At 38.7% G+C, this 21,074-nt stretch overlaps 1 protein-coding gene across 9 annotated transcripts in view; it reads left to right on the top strand.

Moving 5' to 3' along the window:
- LOC125233268 (zinc finger protein 271-like) overlaps nucleotides 1–21,074 on the top strand; it is a 33,373-nt gene that overhangs the window by 538 nt on the left and 11,761 nt on the right. For 4 of the 9 annotated variants that reach the window (XM_048139209.1, XM_048139216.1, XM_048139215.1 and 1 more), the window contains exons 2-11: nucleotides 17–214; nucleotides 1,816–1,951; nucleotides 5,719–5,861; nucleotides 7,650–7,724; nucleotides 8,513–8,665; nucleotides 9,983–10,192; nucleotides 10,607–10,774; nucleotides 19,740–19,870; nucleotides 20,387–20,484; nucleotides 20,674–20,824. In XM_048139209.1, the coding sequence (XP_047995166.1) occupies nucleotides 17–214; nucleotides 1,816–1,951; nucleotides 5,719–5,861; nucleotides 7,650–7,724; nucleotides 8,513–8,665; nucleotides 9,983–10,192; nucleotides 10,607–10,774; nucleotides 19,740–19,870; nucleotides 20,387–20,484; nucleotides 20,674–20,824 (1,463 nt within the window). The remainder of the gene's footprint in view (nucleotides 1–16; nucleotides 215–1,815; nucleotides 1,952–5,718; nucleotides 5,862–7,649; nucleotides 7,725–8,512; nucleotides 8,666–9,982; nucleotides 10,193–10,606; nucleotides 10,775–19,739; nucleotides 19,871–20,386; nucleotides 20,485–20,673; nucleotides 20,825–21,074) is intronic. The other 5 variants (XM_048139208.1, XM_048139214.1, XM_048139211.1 and 2 more) reach the window with 5 other exon arrangements.

Raw genomic sequence — 21,074 nt, 5'->3', positions numbered from 1 at the left:
TTAATGTCCTCAACAGCAGCAGCAGCAGACGGCGAATTTGACCCCTACAACGTCCGCTACGGACCTGCGAGTGAACTCTGCGGCAGTAAACGTCGCTTTGTCTAGCGTCGCGAAGTACTGGGTGTTTACAAATCTCTTCCCGGGGCCAATACCGCAAGTGTCGGTGTACGGTCTGCCCACGGGTACGAGGATAGAGAATGGGAAACCAGTGCAGGTACTAACTATTATCTTATTTACTGTTTCAGCAATTATTATATACATAATTAATAATTTCATAAATTGATTACAAGGAGTTACTATTTTATTAGCACAATGCTGGTATGTAATGGTGGTTTTATTCAATAAACTAATGATTTACCTTTCTGTGGTTGGTAAATAATTTAAATGAGATAGGGGCTAGATAATTTTAATAAATTCAAGGTAACATAACCTTATTTTGGCTGTATATCATGTATATGTTCTTCTGGTTCTTTATAACAACAGAATACAAATCTAAGTATGGCAAATAATATTAAATATAATCATTAAACAAATTCTGTAGCCTAATATCTACTATGGCTAAGATGACTAATTTGAAGTCATATATTAACCCTTTCAAGCCAGCTACTATAGACATTTCCACATAAGCGTTAACTGCACTTTAATTGACAAGCAAGGTTGAAAGTAGAGATGGGCCGAATATGGACTTTGCCTAGAGTTGTGCTGTTCTCGGGAACGTTCTCATTTTACTATGGAGAATATTCTCCTGAGAGAACATTTCCCATACAAACGGGAGAACATTCTCGGGAATGGCACAACTCTAACTTTGCCTAATACAAATATTCGGCTGAACATTCAGTTCAGCTCTTACAGAACCGAATATTTGGTTATGCCATATTTTTAAAGCGGATGTTTATTAAACTATTAAATTATTGATAATGGTTACATATGTTACTAAAACTATGTTCTTATGATTTAGTGGATAAACTTAGTTAAAACAACTCTGAACACTTCTCAACTCTTAAACTACTTTTTTTTTTACATATTTTGACATATTAATTATCTCTTTTTAGTAGTTCCTTAGAAAACTACTAAAATAGGAGCTTATTATTGAATGGAATACCTTACGTATTCCATTGGATAATAAGCTCCTATTTTAGTATATCTAAATAGGAGGAGATAGTATCTTCATTAGTTATGTACTTTGTTTATTCGGTAAATATTCGGCAGTGCAACCAAATTATTCGACCCAATACAAACATTGAAAGACTTGCCGAATATGCCGAACACGGAATATTTACCAAATATTCAGCCCATCTCTACTTGAAAGTGTTAACTCAATTTCTGGAAGAATATTTTATCCTATAAGATACTTGGCTGCTGAGTCTCTGTGGGACACTATTTAACATTTTTTCTAACAATAAGGATGCACCAACAGGTTATTTCCACAAAGTTGCAAATCTTGACCTATGGTAACAGACAATGTGTTAGCTTTTGTTCGGGAACATCATATATGAAGTTTTATCAAATTGCCAGCTGATTGTATACATAGTCAATGACCTGGTATGACCTAAATACTTGGAAATATTGCATCTAAAGATGCTTTAGCAACAGAACCTTGTTTTTAGGATTCCATATTTTTAAATAGCCTGCAATTTGGCCTTTTAATCTAGATGAAGATGACAAACTAGGTCTTATTGCAATAAAAATAAAATAAATAAAAATTATTGAAATAAAATAAATAAATATAAATTATTGCAATAAGTCTTATCTAATATAAGTCTTATAAAAAAGACACAACTAACATACTACTACTGCAATTTTAAACTATTTCAGGACCTTGGTCAAGCCCATGCAAGCATACTCAATGGAGACCCCAACATTATTCTTGGGCATCCGGGACAGACCCAAGTTACTGTCTCGGCTGCGCAACAGTTACCACAGATCATTGCCACACAGACACAAACACATGGTAATTATGAATGATCACTACTTATTGCAGTCTACTAGCTACGAGGGGAGGTACAAATGTTCGCGGAATCACAGAATATATAATAGTACAAGTACAGAAGGCCCACTGCTTTGATGTTCACAAAATGCCGCCTTTTTAAATGCCTACAAAATTCTAACAAAGAAACGAGCCACACGTGCGCAGCGTCGGACGATAGGGTTGCCTATGGATTAAAAGGAATTAATACTCAGATAAAATATTATACTAAGTATAGTCAAGTTAAGGGTACTCTCTAGGTATATATATACAATATTTATATATTTTTGTTTAAGTCCCAACATCGCAAGCCTTATTTAACTTTTCCGTGGGACAATCAATAGTAGATCTGCGTAAGATTGTCCTATTTTATTCATGATGGCTATTTAACTAAGCATTATTAGCCATTCCACACGCGGACATCCCATATGAACCTTAAAAAATATTTGCGACGTAAAGTAACAATGGAAAGTACAAACGTGCGTTCCGTGAGAATGCGCGCAACCCCTGATTAGGCCGCGAACTCGCGGCCGCCAGCATGTACTTGTAGCGCGGCGATAGAATCGCGGAGTGAGCCGCCCCTGGCGGAATGAAGTATTTGCAAATTAAATAAAACAACATAAGTCAAAAAAATATTTTTTATCTTTGCCCTCAAAATGAGCCGAAATTGCCTCCTTCACTTCTTCATCGTCACGAATTTCTTTTCCTCGCAGTTCTTTTTTTAAACTTGGTAACAAATAATAATCGCTGACATTGTGGCTACTGCAGGCAAGGAATGGCAAAGCATGGCAAAAGATAAAATAAAATGGAAACAGCTGGAGGAGGCTTTTACCCAGAAGGGGTCTACAGAATACAATCAATAATAAAAACTAAATTGAAAGAAAAGAAAATCTTTCTGTAGAATAATAAAGCTTAAATAAATAAATAAAAATAAAATAATCGCTGGGGGCCAGATCCGGGCTGTAGGGTGGGTGGACCAGCGATTCGAAGCCGCACCTGTTAAGAGCAGCAGTCGCAACATGGCTCTTGTGAACCGGTGCATTGTCGTGCAAAAGCAACACACCCTTGGACAGTTTTCCCCGCCTTTTTTCTTTGATGGCTGCACGTAGTCTTTCCAATAGCATTGCATAGTATGCCCCAGTTATGGTAACACCCTTGTCCTTGTAGTCGATCATAAGAATTCCTTGTGAATCCCAAAAAATGGTAGCCATCGACTTTCCGGCCGATTCTGATACCCTGAACTTCTTCGGAGGTGGTGCACCCTTCTTATGCCACTGCATCGACTCTTGTTTTGACTCAGGTTCAAAATGATGAACCCAAGTCTCATCTCCAGTCACAATTCATTCCAATATGTGGGTAGGATTGTCACCGCACAACTTCAAAAATTGCTTCGATGCCTCAACTCGTTGTTGCATCTGCTGCGGTATGAGCATTCTTGGTACGTACCTAGCACTCACTTTTGTCATGCCAAGATGGTCATGCAGGATCCTCAAAATTGTTGTATCTGATACACCAACTAATGCAGCTAATTGTTTCTTTTTGAGTTGAGCGTCTTCTAGTACGAGTTTTTCAACTTTTTGAATGATTTCCGACGATGTGGCTTCAATTGGCCGTCCTGGGCGAGGGTCGTCTTCAATTGACTCTCGGCCATGTTTGAAGAGGCCATGCCATTTGTAAATCATGGTTTTAGCAGGGCACTGATCCCCGTAGACGTCTTTCATTTCAACCATTATAAGTTGCGGGGATTGCAATCCGGTCCGGCGGATCCGGTAATCCGGCCGGATCCGGTGCTTTTTTCATGCTACCGGATCCGGTGAAATTCGCCGGATCCGGTAATGTAATTTAATATGTTAGAATAGTGCAAAAAATAACATTTAAGCTAACATTTGACGTAGCTCAACAGGGGATTGCAATCCGGTCTGATTTCCAATCAAAAAATAATTTAATACGAACGTTTATTGCATTACTAGGCCGTTTGGAAGTAAAATAATGTGCTCAAGTGACGCGTCAAACTTTCCATCTTTTAATCTGTAGTGAAATCTGTGCAATTGTTTGCTTGGATGCAAAATATGGAATAGTGGAGAGTGACAAAGAGCCATACGATAATACTTTTTCGTTAACATGTCACTGAGGTCGATCCTTTGCGTTTTCTGGCCAGACACCGTCCGAAATCAAGACCTATTGAGTATATGCCAGCAAACACCCATTAGTGAGGAAACCGCGACACAAAAAGTACATTGGTAGCACACAATTCCAAGAGTTCCCTCTAACGAAATAACGCAACCATTTCTTTCGGCTGGAAATCGCTTGCCGCTGGAAGGAGCCTTGGCTCCGGGCGCCCTGTAAACCATGGAAGCGGTCCGTTGAGGATGAACTACGAGCGACCGGGTCGAGCTGGAGCGAGGCCACGAGGGTAGCTGAAGATAGGAAGGCATGGCGCGAGCTTGAGAAGGCCCTTTGCATCTCTGTGTTGACGTAGGACTACAAGAACAACAACGTTTTCAGCATGATATAAGAAGTATGAGGGCACATTGCTACAAGAATCATAAAAAAACAATTCAAAGCTTAAATATGAACATTTTTAAAAGGTATTCATTAAGACTGTGGTTTCAGCAATAGCAAATAATACTAAGGTCAATTACTCTTGATGACTTTAATTTAGCTACTGTAGTTTTTTTAGTTCTCCTTTGCGTGTGAGAAAAGTTAACTGTAAAATAAGACAAAACATAATTATCTTTTATTAAATAGTTATCTCATAGTGCATGTAGGTGATGTTATAATGTCCGTTCTTAATTGTATCTTAAAAGCTCTATAGGTATTACTGTAAAACAATACAGTAAAAATAATTTTGTTATCTTATGAAAGTTTAAAAAGAACGAAAGAATTTTATTTGCGACTGATTATTTTAGTAAAATTTACTTGTTACCTGGTAGGTAACTTAATCGTGAAGCAAAATACCATCATATTTCTCATATCATGCTGAAAAAATACAAAAAAAGTTACTATTTGGGTACTTTTAATCCTCAAGGCCAATCCGGCCGGATCCGGCCGGATCCGCCGGATTGGGACCAAAATCCGGCCGGATCCGGCCGGATTGGATATCAGACCGGATTGCAATCCCTAGTTGCGGATGTTTTCCTTGCTTCGTTAGAAATTTTATCACGGCACGATATTCAGTTTGCTCCATAGTCGCAAGTTTATTCCGAAATAAATATTTTTTTTTTCTTAAAGAGTTCCTATACCAAAACGAGCAAAGAGGTTTTGTATTTTTTACCTCCTTGTACTTCATTCCGCGAGTATATGTACCTCCCCTCGTAGATGTCAATTTCATAAATATGTATACATTTCTTCACTGTGCCTTAAGATAAAAAGAATATATATATATATATATATTTAAATTTATGAATTTTATTTTACTACCAGAATTTCAAACACCAGTATTATTTGTAACAAACAAAAATTAGTGATGAAGACTGTATGCTTATTTACCATTTTCAGTTTATTTTCATAATGACTTGGATTTTTATATAATACTCCTCAAGTTATATGATTGGCCAGCATTAATGTTCTTGTCTTATCTCAATCTTTATTGGACTAGTATACACATTACAATATGCCCATAACTTCTTAAACAACAAGGAAATTACATCATCCAAATCAGCATCTATTCTCTTTGTAAAATTTTATCCACTGATATCCTGTGACTCTTATCCAATAAGTGTACAAATAACTATCTTCATGTTTATTTCTAGATGCCCTGGCCCATGCTCAGCAACAAGAGCTGTCGCAGCAGCAAGCCGGTCAGGTCACGACTAACTCGGGTCAAACCCACCAGCAGGTACCCAATAACCGGGTCGAGTTTGTACACCATAACATTGATATGGTAAATCACGTGGTAACACTCCGTTTATTTGCGGGAATGCTCGTACATGGCTGTTGTGTAGTTTGGTGTAAGCTTGTTGTGTACGGGATAGGGGTGATGACTCAATAATCTAGTGGTTCTGTGAATACCGAGTTATTTGGTCAATACCAATTGTGTTGATCTTGGGTGGTGTGTTGATAATTTAGTGTACATAGTGTTTAAATAGCTGGGTCCACACAGGGCGAAGCAAGCCACGAGGAAATGTGCTTACGTGGCAAACGTCCAATGTAGACATGCCTCAGCTGAGGCTGGCTTTGGCAGTAAGGTTTGGCATAGGCACTGGTTTTACGAAAGCGACTACCGAAGGGTAACCTAGGCCTAGGTTTGAATTAGTCCAGTTCCCTCACGATGTTTTCCTTTACCGAAAAGCGACTGGCAAATATCAAATTACATTTCTCACATAAGTTCCGAAAAACTCGTTGGTACGAGCCGGGGTTCGAACCCGCGACCTCCAGATCAAAAGTCGCACGCGCTCTCTTACTTATCAAAAAATTGTGTATATAAAAAAACATGTCATCATCCCTATAGCATGTTGGAATGAAAAAAGTCAGCATTATGTATGTTTCATTGGCTAGGCAATACTTCATGTACATGTAGATTCATTAAATCCCTTGGTTGAAGTAATTTAATAACCAGATTTAAAATTGTATCAAAGCATGATAAAACTCTATTTTCAAATAAATTCAGTTATTTTTGCATGTATTTGTTAAGTTTGACCTTCTAATGTAATTGTACTTGTTAATTTCTGTATAATTAGTAATATAATCAATAAACAAAGATCAGCCTCAACATCAATAACAATAGTTGTTACATAGAAATTTATTCAAAACATGTTCCAAATCTTCTAAAAATATATGTACAATTTATTGAAGATACTTAATCATGTAACACCATTATTGTGTAGGATGTCTGACCTACACAGACAGATATTCATAGGTTCACCAATATCATTTTTTAGTCAGTATGTTCTTAGCTTTTTATTTGTAGACTTGACCCTTGAACCGCCACGCCTCTCGCCTGCGGCATTATAAACTATGTCATAATGCATGCAATTTCATATTGTACTGTAAAAAATGGGCTTGTCATTGTCAGTTATCGTAAGCTGAGTTTAAACCTGCAACTTATTGCTGCCAGTTTTGAAACAGAGGTATATGCAAGAAAGAGATGCAGATATTCGCCACGCACTCTTACCCATAGTTGTGTCTCAAAACTTGCAGTAATAACTTGCAGGTGTAAATTCACCTTTATGGTTAAATAATAATAATAATAATAATAATAAATATTATAGGACATTCTTACACAGATTGACTGAGGCTCACGGTAAGCTCAAGAAGGCTTGTGTTGTGGGTACTCAGACAACGATATATATAATATATAAATACTTGTATACATAGAAAACATCCATGACTCAGGAACAAATATCTGTGCTCATCACACAAATAAATGCCCTTACCGGGATTCGAACCCGGGACCGCGGCGTAGCAGGCAGGGTCACTACCGACTGCGCCAGACCGGTCGTCTATTATGGTTAATAGTTATATACCCGGCTTTCCATAACAGAAGAGTCTTTATGATTTATTTGCATTAAGGGTTTTTCCATTTGAAATTTCAATAGGCATACAGATGAACATAACGTTATTGCAAATGAAGCATATGAAACTTACTCTGATGGAAAGCTACATTTGCACGCGATCGCATTTGGTACTTCGAATCAGCGATAATTTTCTAGGTTGTCACTTATGATAACACTTAATGTTTTAGGGGCATCACTCACAACAACACATTATGCAGCAGCAACTAATGGCAGCAACAAGGCCAGAACACTCCAACCAGCAGGTATTGTATTTTTTTCATAATACCGTGTGTCAGTATCACTTACACATATAGTCTACAAGCCTAGCGCAGCAAGAGCGCGACAGTAACTCGCACGCGACATAAACTGCCCATCCTTTTCTGCTCTAATCAGAGATTCCATTAGAAAAGACAGGCTGTCTATCTCGCGAGTGAGATATTGTTGAGATCTTTTTTTCTAACCAGCCTATGCCTACACTAGTCTAGTGGTTGGTGTGGTTAGTAAATAAATAAATTCTAGTAACATTGTTGGTTTGCTTAATCATGTATTGTATCTTATAAAATGCACATTGTAAACATATGTTTGTATTCACGCTGCTTAATTATCCACTAATGGCAGGTCAGCGAGGTAAGTCACTCACTATTCAAATGCTTTAATAGAATATGTTGTAGGTACTTGTGTGTCTAAGGCTTCAATTTGCACACCATTAATCCCTTTTAATAAAATTATTATATAGCAGACAAGAACTAGAGCTTCTTAATCTTAAACGGTATATTTGTTTCTAGAGTGATTTTTGTGTTGTCTATTTCGCCTTAAATTGATCACCATTAGTCACACACAGTTTAGATAATTATATCACGTACCTCTTTATATAGTGTAATAATTGTAATAAAATATTCTTGTTTAAAACACAAGCGAGCTTTTGATGAAATGATGTGTCAAAAATTGACACTGCATACAATTAGTCTATGGTTTATATAATTTCAAGTTTCGTAAGATAAAACCTTAAGGCCCTGAAGCTAAAACGTGTAACTTTATTTATTTATATTAGATCCAGCTAACCGTGAGTGAAGATGGCATCGTCACCGTGGTAGACCCAGGTGGAGGCAAGTTGGTCGACAAGGAGGAGCTACACGAAGCCATCAAGATGCCGTCAGACCACACGCTGACGGTGCACCAGCTGCAGCAGATTGTGGGGCAACAGGTTAGTACAGAGAGAGGCTGGCAACCTGTCACTGCAATGTCACAGTTTTCGTTTTCTTTCAGCCCCTTATTTGCCAAGAGTATGTAGGTTAGTGGGTGTATAAAAAAAGTAGAGCTTTAAGTAACTATACTTATAAATATATCTATTACTAGCTTTTGCCCGCGGCTTCGCTCGGGTTAGAAAGAGACAAAAAGTAGCCTATGTCACTCTCCATCCCTTCAACTATCTTCACTTAAGAGGGCTTTCGTGTTAAAAATAGTGAAATCGCAACCGAGCGCTCGATCATACCGTGTGTGGTATCAAATTAAAGGGCTTTGCGAGTAGTTTATAAATATATATCACATAATAGGACTTTTTCTACTTGGTCTAACAAAATATTAGAAAATGTCCAAAAGTGGTAATAATTGTACCGGTGAAGGCTCGTTTTCAAAAAATTGGCAAAAATCAATAATAGCAATTTATAATCACTAAGGCATAACAGCAATTTAAGTAAACGTTGCAGATTAATTTAGTACAAAACTTACTTCGATGTGATGTAGATTTTCAAAGAAATTGTCACTTAATTTAAGGTAATTTCTGAAAAAAATTGAATTCGCCTTAGGCTAGTTTACCCTTTTTAAAAAACTTAAAATAAAAATCTGGTCTGAAATGATTGTGGTACAGGATATAGGAATTATAAATTTACCCGTTTTAATATTCAAAATTGTCCAAATTTTACAAATAAGATCGACTGATTCAGCTCTATACGTGCGTTTTTCTAAACGTGCATTAGAGAAAAATTCATAATTAATTTAATGAGTTAGTTTTCATAAATCTATTGGATAACGGAAAGTGTAGTATTTCACCGACTAAAACTATCAATTTTACATTCTTTTGACGTTTTTTTTTGAAAGCAGCCTTAAAAAATCACGTCAATTCGTCGCTCCGTTTTGCCTTGAATGACGAACTATCAAACAAACACACACACTTTCCCATTTATAATAAAATTATTATGGGTTTTATTACATATTTTTACACTTGACAGATGGTCAATCAAGCATGAGGTACATTTCGCAATATTGGAAACTTCATTCTTCTTCAACAATCATTAATTGGCTAAGAAAACCATTTATTGCATTCTTAAATCACAAAACATGATACTCTGCACTCACAGGCTTTACTTGGTAGGATATATGGGGCACATTTTTACTGAGATTTGAAATTTCTTTCAAAGTCAAACAGTGTAAAATGATTGGTGACACTTTAAAGATAATTTGTTTCAAGAGAGTTATTTTGAAAATCACAGTGGAAAGTGGAACTAACCTAAATTACTTTTAGGTGTTAGAGAACGTAGTTCGCATAGAACAAGCTACGGGCGAGCCTGCCAACATCCTGGTCACACAGAACCCGGACGGTACCACATCCATAGAGGCCAGCGCCGCGGAATCCCTGTCCATTGTCAAGGACGAAAAAGGTGGCTCCAAGATTGAGACGGCACACTTCGCGCTGCCTGCTGAGATAAAGGACCTTAAGAGCATTGATTTAAAGGTAGGTATTATAGATCATTGTCTCTTGAGATGTAAAAGCTTAGTATTCAATAGAAAGTGTTGTAATATTTATAACCTGTACAAGTGTACATACATAAAAGCCAGCGACTATCCGTAGACGGCAGTATAGTTATGAAAGGCTAATACTGGTTTCTAAATTGAGACTGAACCCTTCAGGTTTCCAAATGAAATTGAACATCAATTTAAAAGTTCAGATTCTTAAGCATGTGATGTTGGTGTCAATAATAGAGGATTGCTTTAAAGTTCTGTTTGTCATTAAACAGGGTCTCAATATTCTTCTCCAATAGTATGGTCAGCTGCAGAATGGTAACGAGGACATTCATTAGTCTCTACAGCTGGCTGTATCATCTATTCTACTTCCCTTTATTCTACTGACTTCTTTTTGTTGATACAGAGCGTGGGAGCGATGGGTATGGAAGGAGCCGTAGTGAAGATATCCGCCGGGGCGGCCGACCACGACATGCACGCCATGTACAAGGTCAACGTGGAGGACCTGTCTCAGCTGCTCGCCTACCACGAGGTCTTCGGCAAACTTAACGCCGATGGTCAGCCTCAAGCCAAAGTAAGGACTTTATACTTTGTTATACATATTGTTCGAGTGGTATATGGAACCGTATCGAAGTTATCAATTGTATCATCACTTGTACAAGCTCAACGTCGTAAGACCTCCCCCAGCTACTCGCCTACCACGAGGTTTTAAGCAAACTTAAGAGCGCTATGACAAAAAAAGGCGATATATTGTAAAATGCACAATATTTATCGACAAAATTGTTCACTTTACTCATACTAAAAGACAGTGAAAGTACTTGTTTCAGTTAGAACATCTTATTAACTGTCGGTTAAATAAAAAACATATGAAAAAAAAAAGCTTTTTCAATTAGTAATGATTGTTTTTCTGATGCTCGTTTAGGAAAAACCGCGTGAAGCACAGAATTCGGAGCTCTTATTATGTACAATTTGATAAGATCACTCTCATAAATGAGGTAAATTTAAGTTCCAAATATCTTGTACTTAAGGCCCATTAAACAATATTTATCATTTAATCCTTTGAAATTGAGAAATTGAAAGTAAAACGAACTCAATTTTGTCTTGAAAATACATCGAAACAAGTGATCATTTCTCCGAAAATCTACATGTTATCGAAGTTATTTTAGTATATAAATAATCTACACAATGTGCTTAAACTGCTGTTATCCATTTGTCGTTATAATATTTTATCATGATTTTTTGCCAATTTTTTGAAAACTAGCCTTCCTGTCGCTATTTTACCGGCGACGGACGCCTGCGATTTCAGTGCCGCGCCGGAGCTCGAGGAGGTAAGACGTATGTCGCTTTGGTCTCCGAGTTTTCATCGCAAACGTCGAGAATATTTATTGTTGTGTGGGTCGGACGCCTTGTTTCTACACGGGCTATCCTCGCATTGTGTGTGTGTAAACAGCGACCAACGAATTTGATCCTAGATCCGTAAATATTTGCTTTTGTAATACTTTGTTATGTTTAAATGTTAAAGTATTACAACGTTGTGATGATAAAAATGTGAAAATTACAATACGGTCAAGATGATAAGACACATCAAGATGGTACTCGGGATCTGATGATGGAGCCAGAAGGTGGTCACCAGTACCAGTGAACCATGTAAGTAAACGACTTCGTGTTTAGGCTCGTTGGGTTCGTCTCAACAAGACCTTTGACAAGAGGTGGTACTCAGGGTCTGATGATGGAGCCAGATGGTGGTCACCAGTACCAATGAACCATATAACTAAACCCAGAGATGGGGAAATCGTAATCGATTCCGGATTACACGATTACTTGATTTTACTTTGTAATCTGACACTACTGGGTGTCAGATTACTTGTAATGTAATCAAGTGAAACGGTAAATTACCATTACATGTAAAGGAATCACTAATCATCTATACAATCATTACTATTACCAATAATTCGGAATCATAGTCGATTCAAAATAACTGAAATTATTGACTTGATTACTTTCAGATTACGAATATGTAGTACCTCAGATTGCTGACTGTCACTTTGACACAAAAGTCGTCATGGGTGTCGTAAAATAGGTTTTAGGAGGTGCTGATTCCAAAATTAATGACTAATGTTCAATCTGACATTGCTGACTGTCACTCTGACACAAAAGTCGTCATGGGTGTCGTAAAATAGGTTTTAGGGGTGCTGATTCCAAAATGAATGACCAATTTGGAATCTGACATTGCTGACTGTCACTTTGACACAAAAGTCGTCATGGGTGTCGTAAAATAGGTTTTAGGGGGTGCTGATTCCAAAATTAATGACCAATGTGGAATCTGACATTGCTGACTGTCACTTTGACACAAAAGTCGTCATGGGTGTCGTAAAATAGGTTTTAGGAGGTGCTGATTCCAAAATTAATGACTAATGTTCAATCTGACATTGCTGACTGTCACTCTGACACAAAAGTCATCATGGGTGTCGTAAAATAGGTTTTAGGGGTGCTGATTCCAAAATTAATGACCAATTTGGAATCTGACATTGCTGACTGTCACTTTGACACAAAAGTCGTCATGGGTGTCGTAAAATAGGTTTTAGGGGTGCTGATTCCAAAATTAATGACCAATGTGGAATCTGACATTGCTGACTGTCACTTTGACACAAAAGTCGTCATGGGTGTCGTAAAATAGGTTTTAGGGGGTGCTGATTCCAAAATTAATGACCAATGTTCAATCTGACATTGCTGACTGTCACTCTGACACAAAAGTCGTCATGGGTGTCGTAAAATAGGTTTTAGGGGTGCTGATTCCAAAATTAATGACCAATGTTCAATCTGACATTGCTGACTGTCACTCTGACACAAAAGTCGTCATGGGTGTCGTAAAATAGGTTTTAGGGGGTGCTGATTCCAAAATTAATGACCAATGTTCAATCTGACATTGCTGACTGTCACTTTGACACAAAAGTCGTCATGGGTGTCGTAAAATAGGTTTTAGGGGTGCTGATTCCAAAATTAGTGACCAATTTGGAATCTGACATTGCTGACTGTCACTTTGACACAAAAGTCGTCATGGGTGTCGTCAAATAGGTATCCGGAGGTGTCTGAAAACTAATGACCAATTTGGAATCTGACACTGTTGACTGTCACTTTGACACAAAAGTGATCATGGGTGTCTTCAAATAGGTTTTCATGGGTACTGATCTCAATATTAATGATCAATTTGGAATCTGACATTGCTGACTGTCACTTTGACATAAAAGTCGTTATGGGTGTCGTCAAATAGGTTTCCTTTCCAGGGGTACTGTGCAATGTCAGGTTCCAAATCGGTCATTACTTTTTAAATCATTTCATTAATTTTGGAATCAGTGCCCCCTAAAAACTATTTGACTACACCCATGATTCCTTTTGTGTCAAAATTACAATTAGCACTGTGAGATTCCAAAATAGTCGTTAATTTTGGAATCAGCACCCCCGGAAACCTTTTTGAAGACACCCATGACGACTTTTTTTTTTTTTTTAATTTATTTAGAAATCAAACAGCCTTTTACAAGTACGGTTTACAAAAATATATATAAATCTAGGCCTAGAGTTTCCTACATTACTAGATGGTTAAATTTAAGTAAAAATAGTTAACAAAATTACACACGCAGTAGTTGAGTAGGTACACACGCAAGGATGCATCTTATAAAATCTACTTAATGAAAAAATAATACAGACTTTTGTGTCAAAGTGACAGTCAGCAATGTCAAGATTCCAAATCGGTCATTAATTTTCAAATCAGCACCTCCGGAAACCTATTTGACGACACCCATGACGACTTTTGTGTCAAAGTGACAGTCAGCAATGTTAGATTCCACATTAGTCATTATTTTTGGAATCAGCACCCCCTAAAACCTATTTTACGACACCCATGATGACTTTTGTGTCAAAGTGGCAGTCAGCAATGTTAGATTCCACATTGGTCATTAATTTTGGAATCAGCACCCCCTAAAACCAATTTTACGACACCCATGACGTCTTTTGTGTCAAAGTGACAGTCAGCAATGTCAGATTCCACATTGTTCATTAATTTTGGAATCAGCACCCCCGCAAACCTATTTGACGACACCCATGACGACTTTTGTGTCAAAGTGACAGTCAGCAATGTCAGATTCCACATTGGTCATTAATTTTGGAATCAGCACCCCCTAAAACCTATTTTACGACACCCATGACGACTTTTGTGTCAAAGTGACAGTCAGCAATGTCAGATTCCACATTGTTCATTAATTTTGGAATCAGCACCCCCGCAAACCTATTTGACGACACCCATGACGACTTTTGTGTCAAAGTGACAGTCAGCAATGTCAGATTCCACATTGGCCATTAATTTTGGAATCAGCACCCCCTAAAACCTATTTTACGACACCCATGATGACTTTTGTGTCAAAGTGGCAGTCAGCAATGTTAGATTCCACATTGGTCATTAATTTTGGAATCAGCACCCCCTAAAACCAATTTTACGACACCCATGACGTCTTTTGTGTCAAAGTGACAGTCAGCAATGTCAGATTCCACATTGTTCATTAATTTTGGAATCAGCACCCCCGCAAACCTATTTGACGACACCCATGACGACTTTTGTGTCAAAGTGACAGTCAGCAATGTCAGATTCCACATTGGTCATTAATTTTGGAATCAGCACCCCCTAAAACCTATTTTACGACACCCATGACGACTTTTGTGTCAAAGTGACAGTCAGCAATGTCAGATTCCACATTGTTCATTAATTTTGGAATCAGCACCCCCGCAAACCTATTTGACGACACCCATGACGACTTTTGTGTCAAAGTGACAGTCAGCAATGTCAGATTCCACATTGGCCATTAATTTTGGAATCAGCACCCCCTAAAACCTATTTTACGACACCCTAGACGACTTTTGTGTCAAAGTGACAGTCAGCAATGTCAGATTCCAAATCGGTCATTAATTTTTAAATCAGCACACCCGAAAACCTATACTCGTGGTATATGCACTTGAAATGTGAAAGTGAAAATGCTAGAATGACATGTAAACCACGAAGTTGTATAGTCATATTGTTCATTGGTATTGGTGACCACCATCTGGCCATCATCAGACCCTGAGCACCACCTTGAAGTAATTAGAATTGTATTTGTCTTATTTTATCATCATATTAATATAATTATACTTTACTCTAATACTTATCATATAACAAAAGCAAATATTTGGGATGGGATCTACTTTTATAATTATTACTTTAATTTTTTAAATAAATTTTAACATAATTGATATTATTTCGCGCTATATTCTCGTATTTTCGTACAAAATAATGTTTATTAGAAACCAAAAGTTTATATCGAGATAGTAGATTGTGGTTGTTATCAAAATTCCATAGAAAGGATCAAGATTGTTTTGTCCATTATTGTAGTGCGAGCGAGTGATAAGACGTGCTAGAAAGGGTCGGCATATTGGGCTCGCGCGGCGGGTAAAATACCTAATTTCGCCCGACGCCGAAATGTTATAACGCTCTTAACGTGGACGAACAATCTCAGGCAAAAGTGAGGCGGTTTTACTAGTACTTAGTAGTGTAGGCTAAGCCTAAATAATGAATTTTACACGAGTTCAGATTGGACTGAAATGTTATTCACACCATGCCACGTGACTTGTGGCACATTTACTAGACTTATATTCCGCCTGTCAAATTAAAATTAAATTAAATTAAATATCATTTATTTCAGAAATAAATTTCCATATTGTATTGTTGTAAAATTATTTATTTATTTATTTACAACTTAAAAAATACAAAGTAAGCGATCACTGCCGCCCATGGACACCCGAAACACCAGGGGTGTTGGAGGTGCGTTGCCGGCCTTTAAGATGGGTGTACGCTCTTTTCTTGAAGATTTATCTTCTTCTTTAAAATACAAATATATACTTATATATAATAATATATATATAGTGCGGTCAGTTTTTTTGGACAAAGCGTAGGTATCCATTGTTCTCTTTTTTCATTACCAGGCCAAAGAAAACAGCAAAAAGTGAGCGTGCTAAAAATACAATTTTACTCAATAACAATCAATAAACAAATTAACTTTTTTTTATATTATAGTAACATAATTCATAAAGTAGTAAGTAGTTACCTAATAATTTTCCAAATTGAAATAAATATATTTCGCGAATCTATTAAGAGGTGAAACACATTAGTAGGAACAATGAAAATGGCACATCTGCGCGGTTTACTTTTTAGTCTATGATTGCGTCACCAAAATCGCGGCAGCCTCGCTCCCGCTCGCGTGTTCGTAGAATATTCAGCTGTCAGCCGATAATATTTGTTTGTGTGGGTTAATAATGTAGGTATACGTTGTTAGTAGTGTGCGTGACAAAAATGTCGTCTATTTCTATTAAACAGCTGCCAATGATCGAAATTCAAATTAGTTGAACAATTTCCATTGAAAAAAAAAAGTTTGTAATGCATCGGTCCGAATTGCGGATACTAGTTTTATCATCTTTTAGTAGATACAATTGAATGTAAAATTATTTATTTTGCCTGACACTCTTGAGTATTTTTTATGCCGTTATTTTAATTTTACAATATAATATTTGGAATATAGTGCTTATAATTATTAAATATAAAACATTTTTTAAATACTTTTTGATACAAAATCATACTTCATTGATTTGGAACAATGCTTTTTATCGGACCTACATCCGACACTATCGGAAGCGTTTATCGGATGTAGGATGTCGATCTGACACCCGATATCGGATCATACTTTTTGATACAAAATCATACTTCATTGATTTGGAACAATGCTTTTTATCGGACCTACATCCGACACTATCGGAAGCGTTTATCGGATGTAGGATGTCGATCTGACACCCGATATCGGATCGGATAATGTGAAAACGGCCTAAGCATTAACCGTTAGTGCGTTTTCACATTATCCGATCCGATATCGGATGTAGGACCGATATCCCATACATTGAAGCCGCCATCTTTGATTTTTGCCTTTGAAATCCTTCCGACATTTGCCACATGCACGACCGATGCGATGCATGCGAAATCAAACCTTATCGATATGGAAGTATGAGACGCGACGATTGCCGACTGGCTAGGATTTCCGAACGCACACGAATGCGCGCTCGGTCGCCGATCTGCGGCAGAGTGGGCCGAGACCTCGACGCGGGGCGTGGGGCGCCGCGGACTAGACTAAGAGTGCAAGAATGTAACTAATGCCATATAAAAAGTCAACATATTCATCATTCCATGATGATATTGATGATGGATTTCATAACATGTTACCCTATAGTTCGACCAAATGTCATAGAGGACCCTGGGCAGTTTTTGACGCCGCCATTTTTTTTTCAAAATGGCCGACTTTTTTTTTTTGACGATTTTTCAAATTTATCGTGGAGTGCTCAAATTTTGGTCGTAGAATCTCCAAGCGGCCTTGATTCGAATGAAATAAAAAAAAATTGAAAAGTGCTACAAATGTGGGAAAACTGGCCACTTTTATTTTGTATGGCAACTTTTAAACCGTAAGAGATAGCCGGGGGTGCTCGACCAAATATCATACAGGTATCCGAGTAGAAAAAAGTTGCATTAAAAAAAAATCAAAATGGCCGACTTTTTTTTTTTGAAAATTTTCAAAATGGTCCTAGCGCGCTGAGATTAGGCACACGGGTGGACGGTCGCGCTAAGATTAGTATTCAAAAAGAAAATTTTGAAAAATTCAAAATGGCGGCCTTTGAGGGCCAATTGAAATTTGAATGGAGGTTTTTCTTTTAATTACCATAGCTCCGTAACGGTACAAAGAAGTGAAAAGTGCTCAAACAAATGTTATACAGTCACCCGAGGTCCATCGAATGGCATTAAAAAAAAATCAAAATGGCCGACTTTTTTTTTTGAAAAATTTCAAAATGGTCCGAGCGCGCTGAAATTTTGCACACGGGTAGACAGCTACCCCAAGATTAGTATACAAAAAGAAAATTTTGAAAAATTCAAAATGGCGCCCTTTGAAGGCCAATTGAAATTTGTATGGAGGTCCTTTTTTTAAATCCCCATAGCTCCGTAACGGTAGAAAAAAGGTTAATAGTGCTTGAACTAATGTTGTATAGTTATCTGAGGTCCATCGAATGGCATTTACAAAATTTCAAAATGGCCGACTTTGAAAATTTTTTTTTTTATTTTCGGTCCGAGCGCGTTCAAATTTGGCACGTGGTAAGAACGGGGGCCAAAAATAGAAATGAGAAAAAAAAAATTTGGAAAAGTCAAAAACGGTGGCGAGAGGGGACAAAGTCAAATTTCCCTACCAGTTTGTATGGAGGTTTTTTTTAAATCCCCATAGCTCCGTAACGGTAGGAAAAAGGTTAATAGTGCTTAAACTAATGTTGTACAGTTATCTGAGGTCCATCGAATGGCATTTACAAAATTTCAAAATGGCCGACTTTGAAATTTTTTTTTATTTTCGGTCCGAGCGCGTTCAAATTTGGCACGTGGTAAGAGCGGGGGCCAAAAATAGAAATGAGAAAAAAAAATTTTTGGAAAAGTCAAAAACGGCGGCGAGAGGGGACAAAGTCAAATTTCCCTACCAGCCTGAGGGAGCGTTCTACAGCCCGACGGTCATTGCTCCGGTCCAAGTTCCGAGCTGCGTACAGACAGTGCTCCCAAGCAAGAAAATATAAGTAAAAGTGTCTAAAAAGCGACGCGGCGGGCCGGAGGCCGCAGGCCGGAGGTCCAACTTCCCTACAAATCCTACAATCCCCACAGTAACTACGCGGAGGGCCGAAGGCCCGGGCGTGTCTGACAGGCTCCCAAGTACGCGAAGGCCGCAGGCCGAGCTGCGGGCAGAGTGCTCCCAAGCACGCGAAGGCCGCAGGCCGAGCTGCGTGCAGACTGTGCTCCCAAGAAAACAATAACAAAAAGTATCTAAATAAGCGAAGCGGCGGGCCAAAGGCCCGACGCGGAGCTTCGAAACCCAGCGAAGACCGAAGGCCGAGCTCCGCGTAGGGCCGAAGGCCCGGAGCGTCCCTGATCGGCTCGCCGGCGGATCGGGAAGTTGGAGTTTAAACACGACCCAATAGTAAAAGTGTCTTAGAGAAGCGAACTAAGGGCCGGAGGCCGCAGGCCGCAGGCCCGTCGTGAGCTTCTCAAGACACTTTTAATATTGGGTCGTGTTTAAGCTCCAACTTACCTACAACTCTCACAGTAACTACGCGGAGGGCCGAAGGCCGGAGCGTGCCTGAGAGGCTTCCAAGCACGCGAAGGCCGCAGGCCGAGCTGCGGGCAGAGTGCTCCCAAGCACGCGAAGACCGCAGGCCGAGCTGCGTACAGACTGTGCTCCCAAGCAGAACGATAATCAAAGTGTCTAAAACGAAACGAAACGAAACCCAGCGAAGGCCGAAGGCTAACACAACTTTCTCGCACGCGAAACCATACATCTAGTTTGAAGTCCCTCGCAAGATGCCTGACCGCCAGAGCCGTCAATATGTGTTTTCAATTTCTTTTTTTTTTTTTTAAACTAAGTCTTTAATTCTTGTAATTGTTTTAGGTAATAAGCGAAGTGGAAGTAGAAGCGGGAACTAGCGCCGCCATGTCCGCCGAGGAGAACTCGCCCGGACACCATGCCTGTGATATTTGTGGGAAGATATTCCAGTTCCGATATCAGCTCATTGTTCATAGGTAAGTCACCAGAAGTATTCCTTCTGTATTCAGAGCAGCATCCCAAGTCAATATAGCATTCCTTAGGACTAAGGGCCAGTTGCGTCAACCACTGTTAACAGACACATCAACGTCTGTGGAATATATAATACATAGCAAAAGTCTGTGGAATATGTAATACAAAAATTTTGCGGACGTTAAATCCGGTGACAGACGGTTTGGTGCAACCGATCCTAAATGTTGTGGTGGCTGCCTCTCATGACACTTTATTGTTGGTGTGAGGGGAACGGAGAAATTTACTTCGAAATCGAAAGTTTCCTCAATCACTCGCGATATCGCGTCAGATGGCAGCGATCTCACACGCAATCGATTGTCTATGCACAAAGGCCACAAAGTATCCAAGCGACTAACTTCCTATTCATAACTTTCCTTAGAGGAAAATCATTCGGTAACACAAGTTTGATAATTTGGACATCATACGGCATTACTTAATTGGGAATGTAGAGGGATAACATTAATTTTAATTGGCTTTTACAGACGATATCATGGCGAAAGAAAACCTTTCACGTGTCAAGTATGTGGATCAGCCTTTGCGAATCCCGTGGAGCTGTCAAGACACGGGAAATGCCATCTTGGTTAGTATTTTAAATTTTTATTTCTAATTTTGCTGCCTCCCTTTTAGACTTTTTCTTTTTTGTAATTTACAATTCAATTCAGATATGTAGTTATTTCAGTAGCCATATTATATACAATTGCATTCAAAAAGTTGTACCTTATACCAAGCAACAGAATCGAAAGTGACAACTGGTTATATTTTAATATAGGCGTCGTTACAGCAGGCGACTCAGCAGACAGGACCGCCAAGCGGCTGGCGCAGGACAAGCCATACGCGTGCACAACTTGCCATAAAACGTTCGCGCGCAAGGAGCATCTCGACAACCACGTCCGCAGTCACACCGGAGAGACGCCATACAGGTTTGTACATAGACTAAGTGCCAAGAGTTTCAAGTATGCCAAGCCTTTCGCGTTATGACTTTGCACGGAAGGAGCATCTCGACAACCATGTCCTGCGCTAGCCAGAGACACTTAGGAGACGCCACACAGGTTTGTTTATGATCATAATCCTTTACCCACACAGACAAACCGACGTAAGCGTGACCAAGCGGGTCGCGGCGCGTATCTTTCAGATAGTTTTATAAGTCCATCAAGACACAGGCCGCAGGCG

Source organism: Leguminivora glycinivorella, chromosome 14 (genome assembly GCF_023078275.1).
Source record: "Leguminivora glycinivorella isolate SPB_JAAS2020 chromosome 14, LegGlyc_1.1, whole genome shotgun sequence".
Lineage (NCBI taxonomy): Eukaryota > Metazoa > Arthropoda > Insecta > Lepidoptera > Tortricidae > Leguminivora > Leguminivora glycinivorella.
Note: the sequence above shows the minus strand (reverse complement) of the source record. Positions and strands in the feature narration are given on the sequence as shown.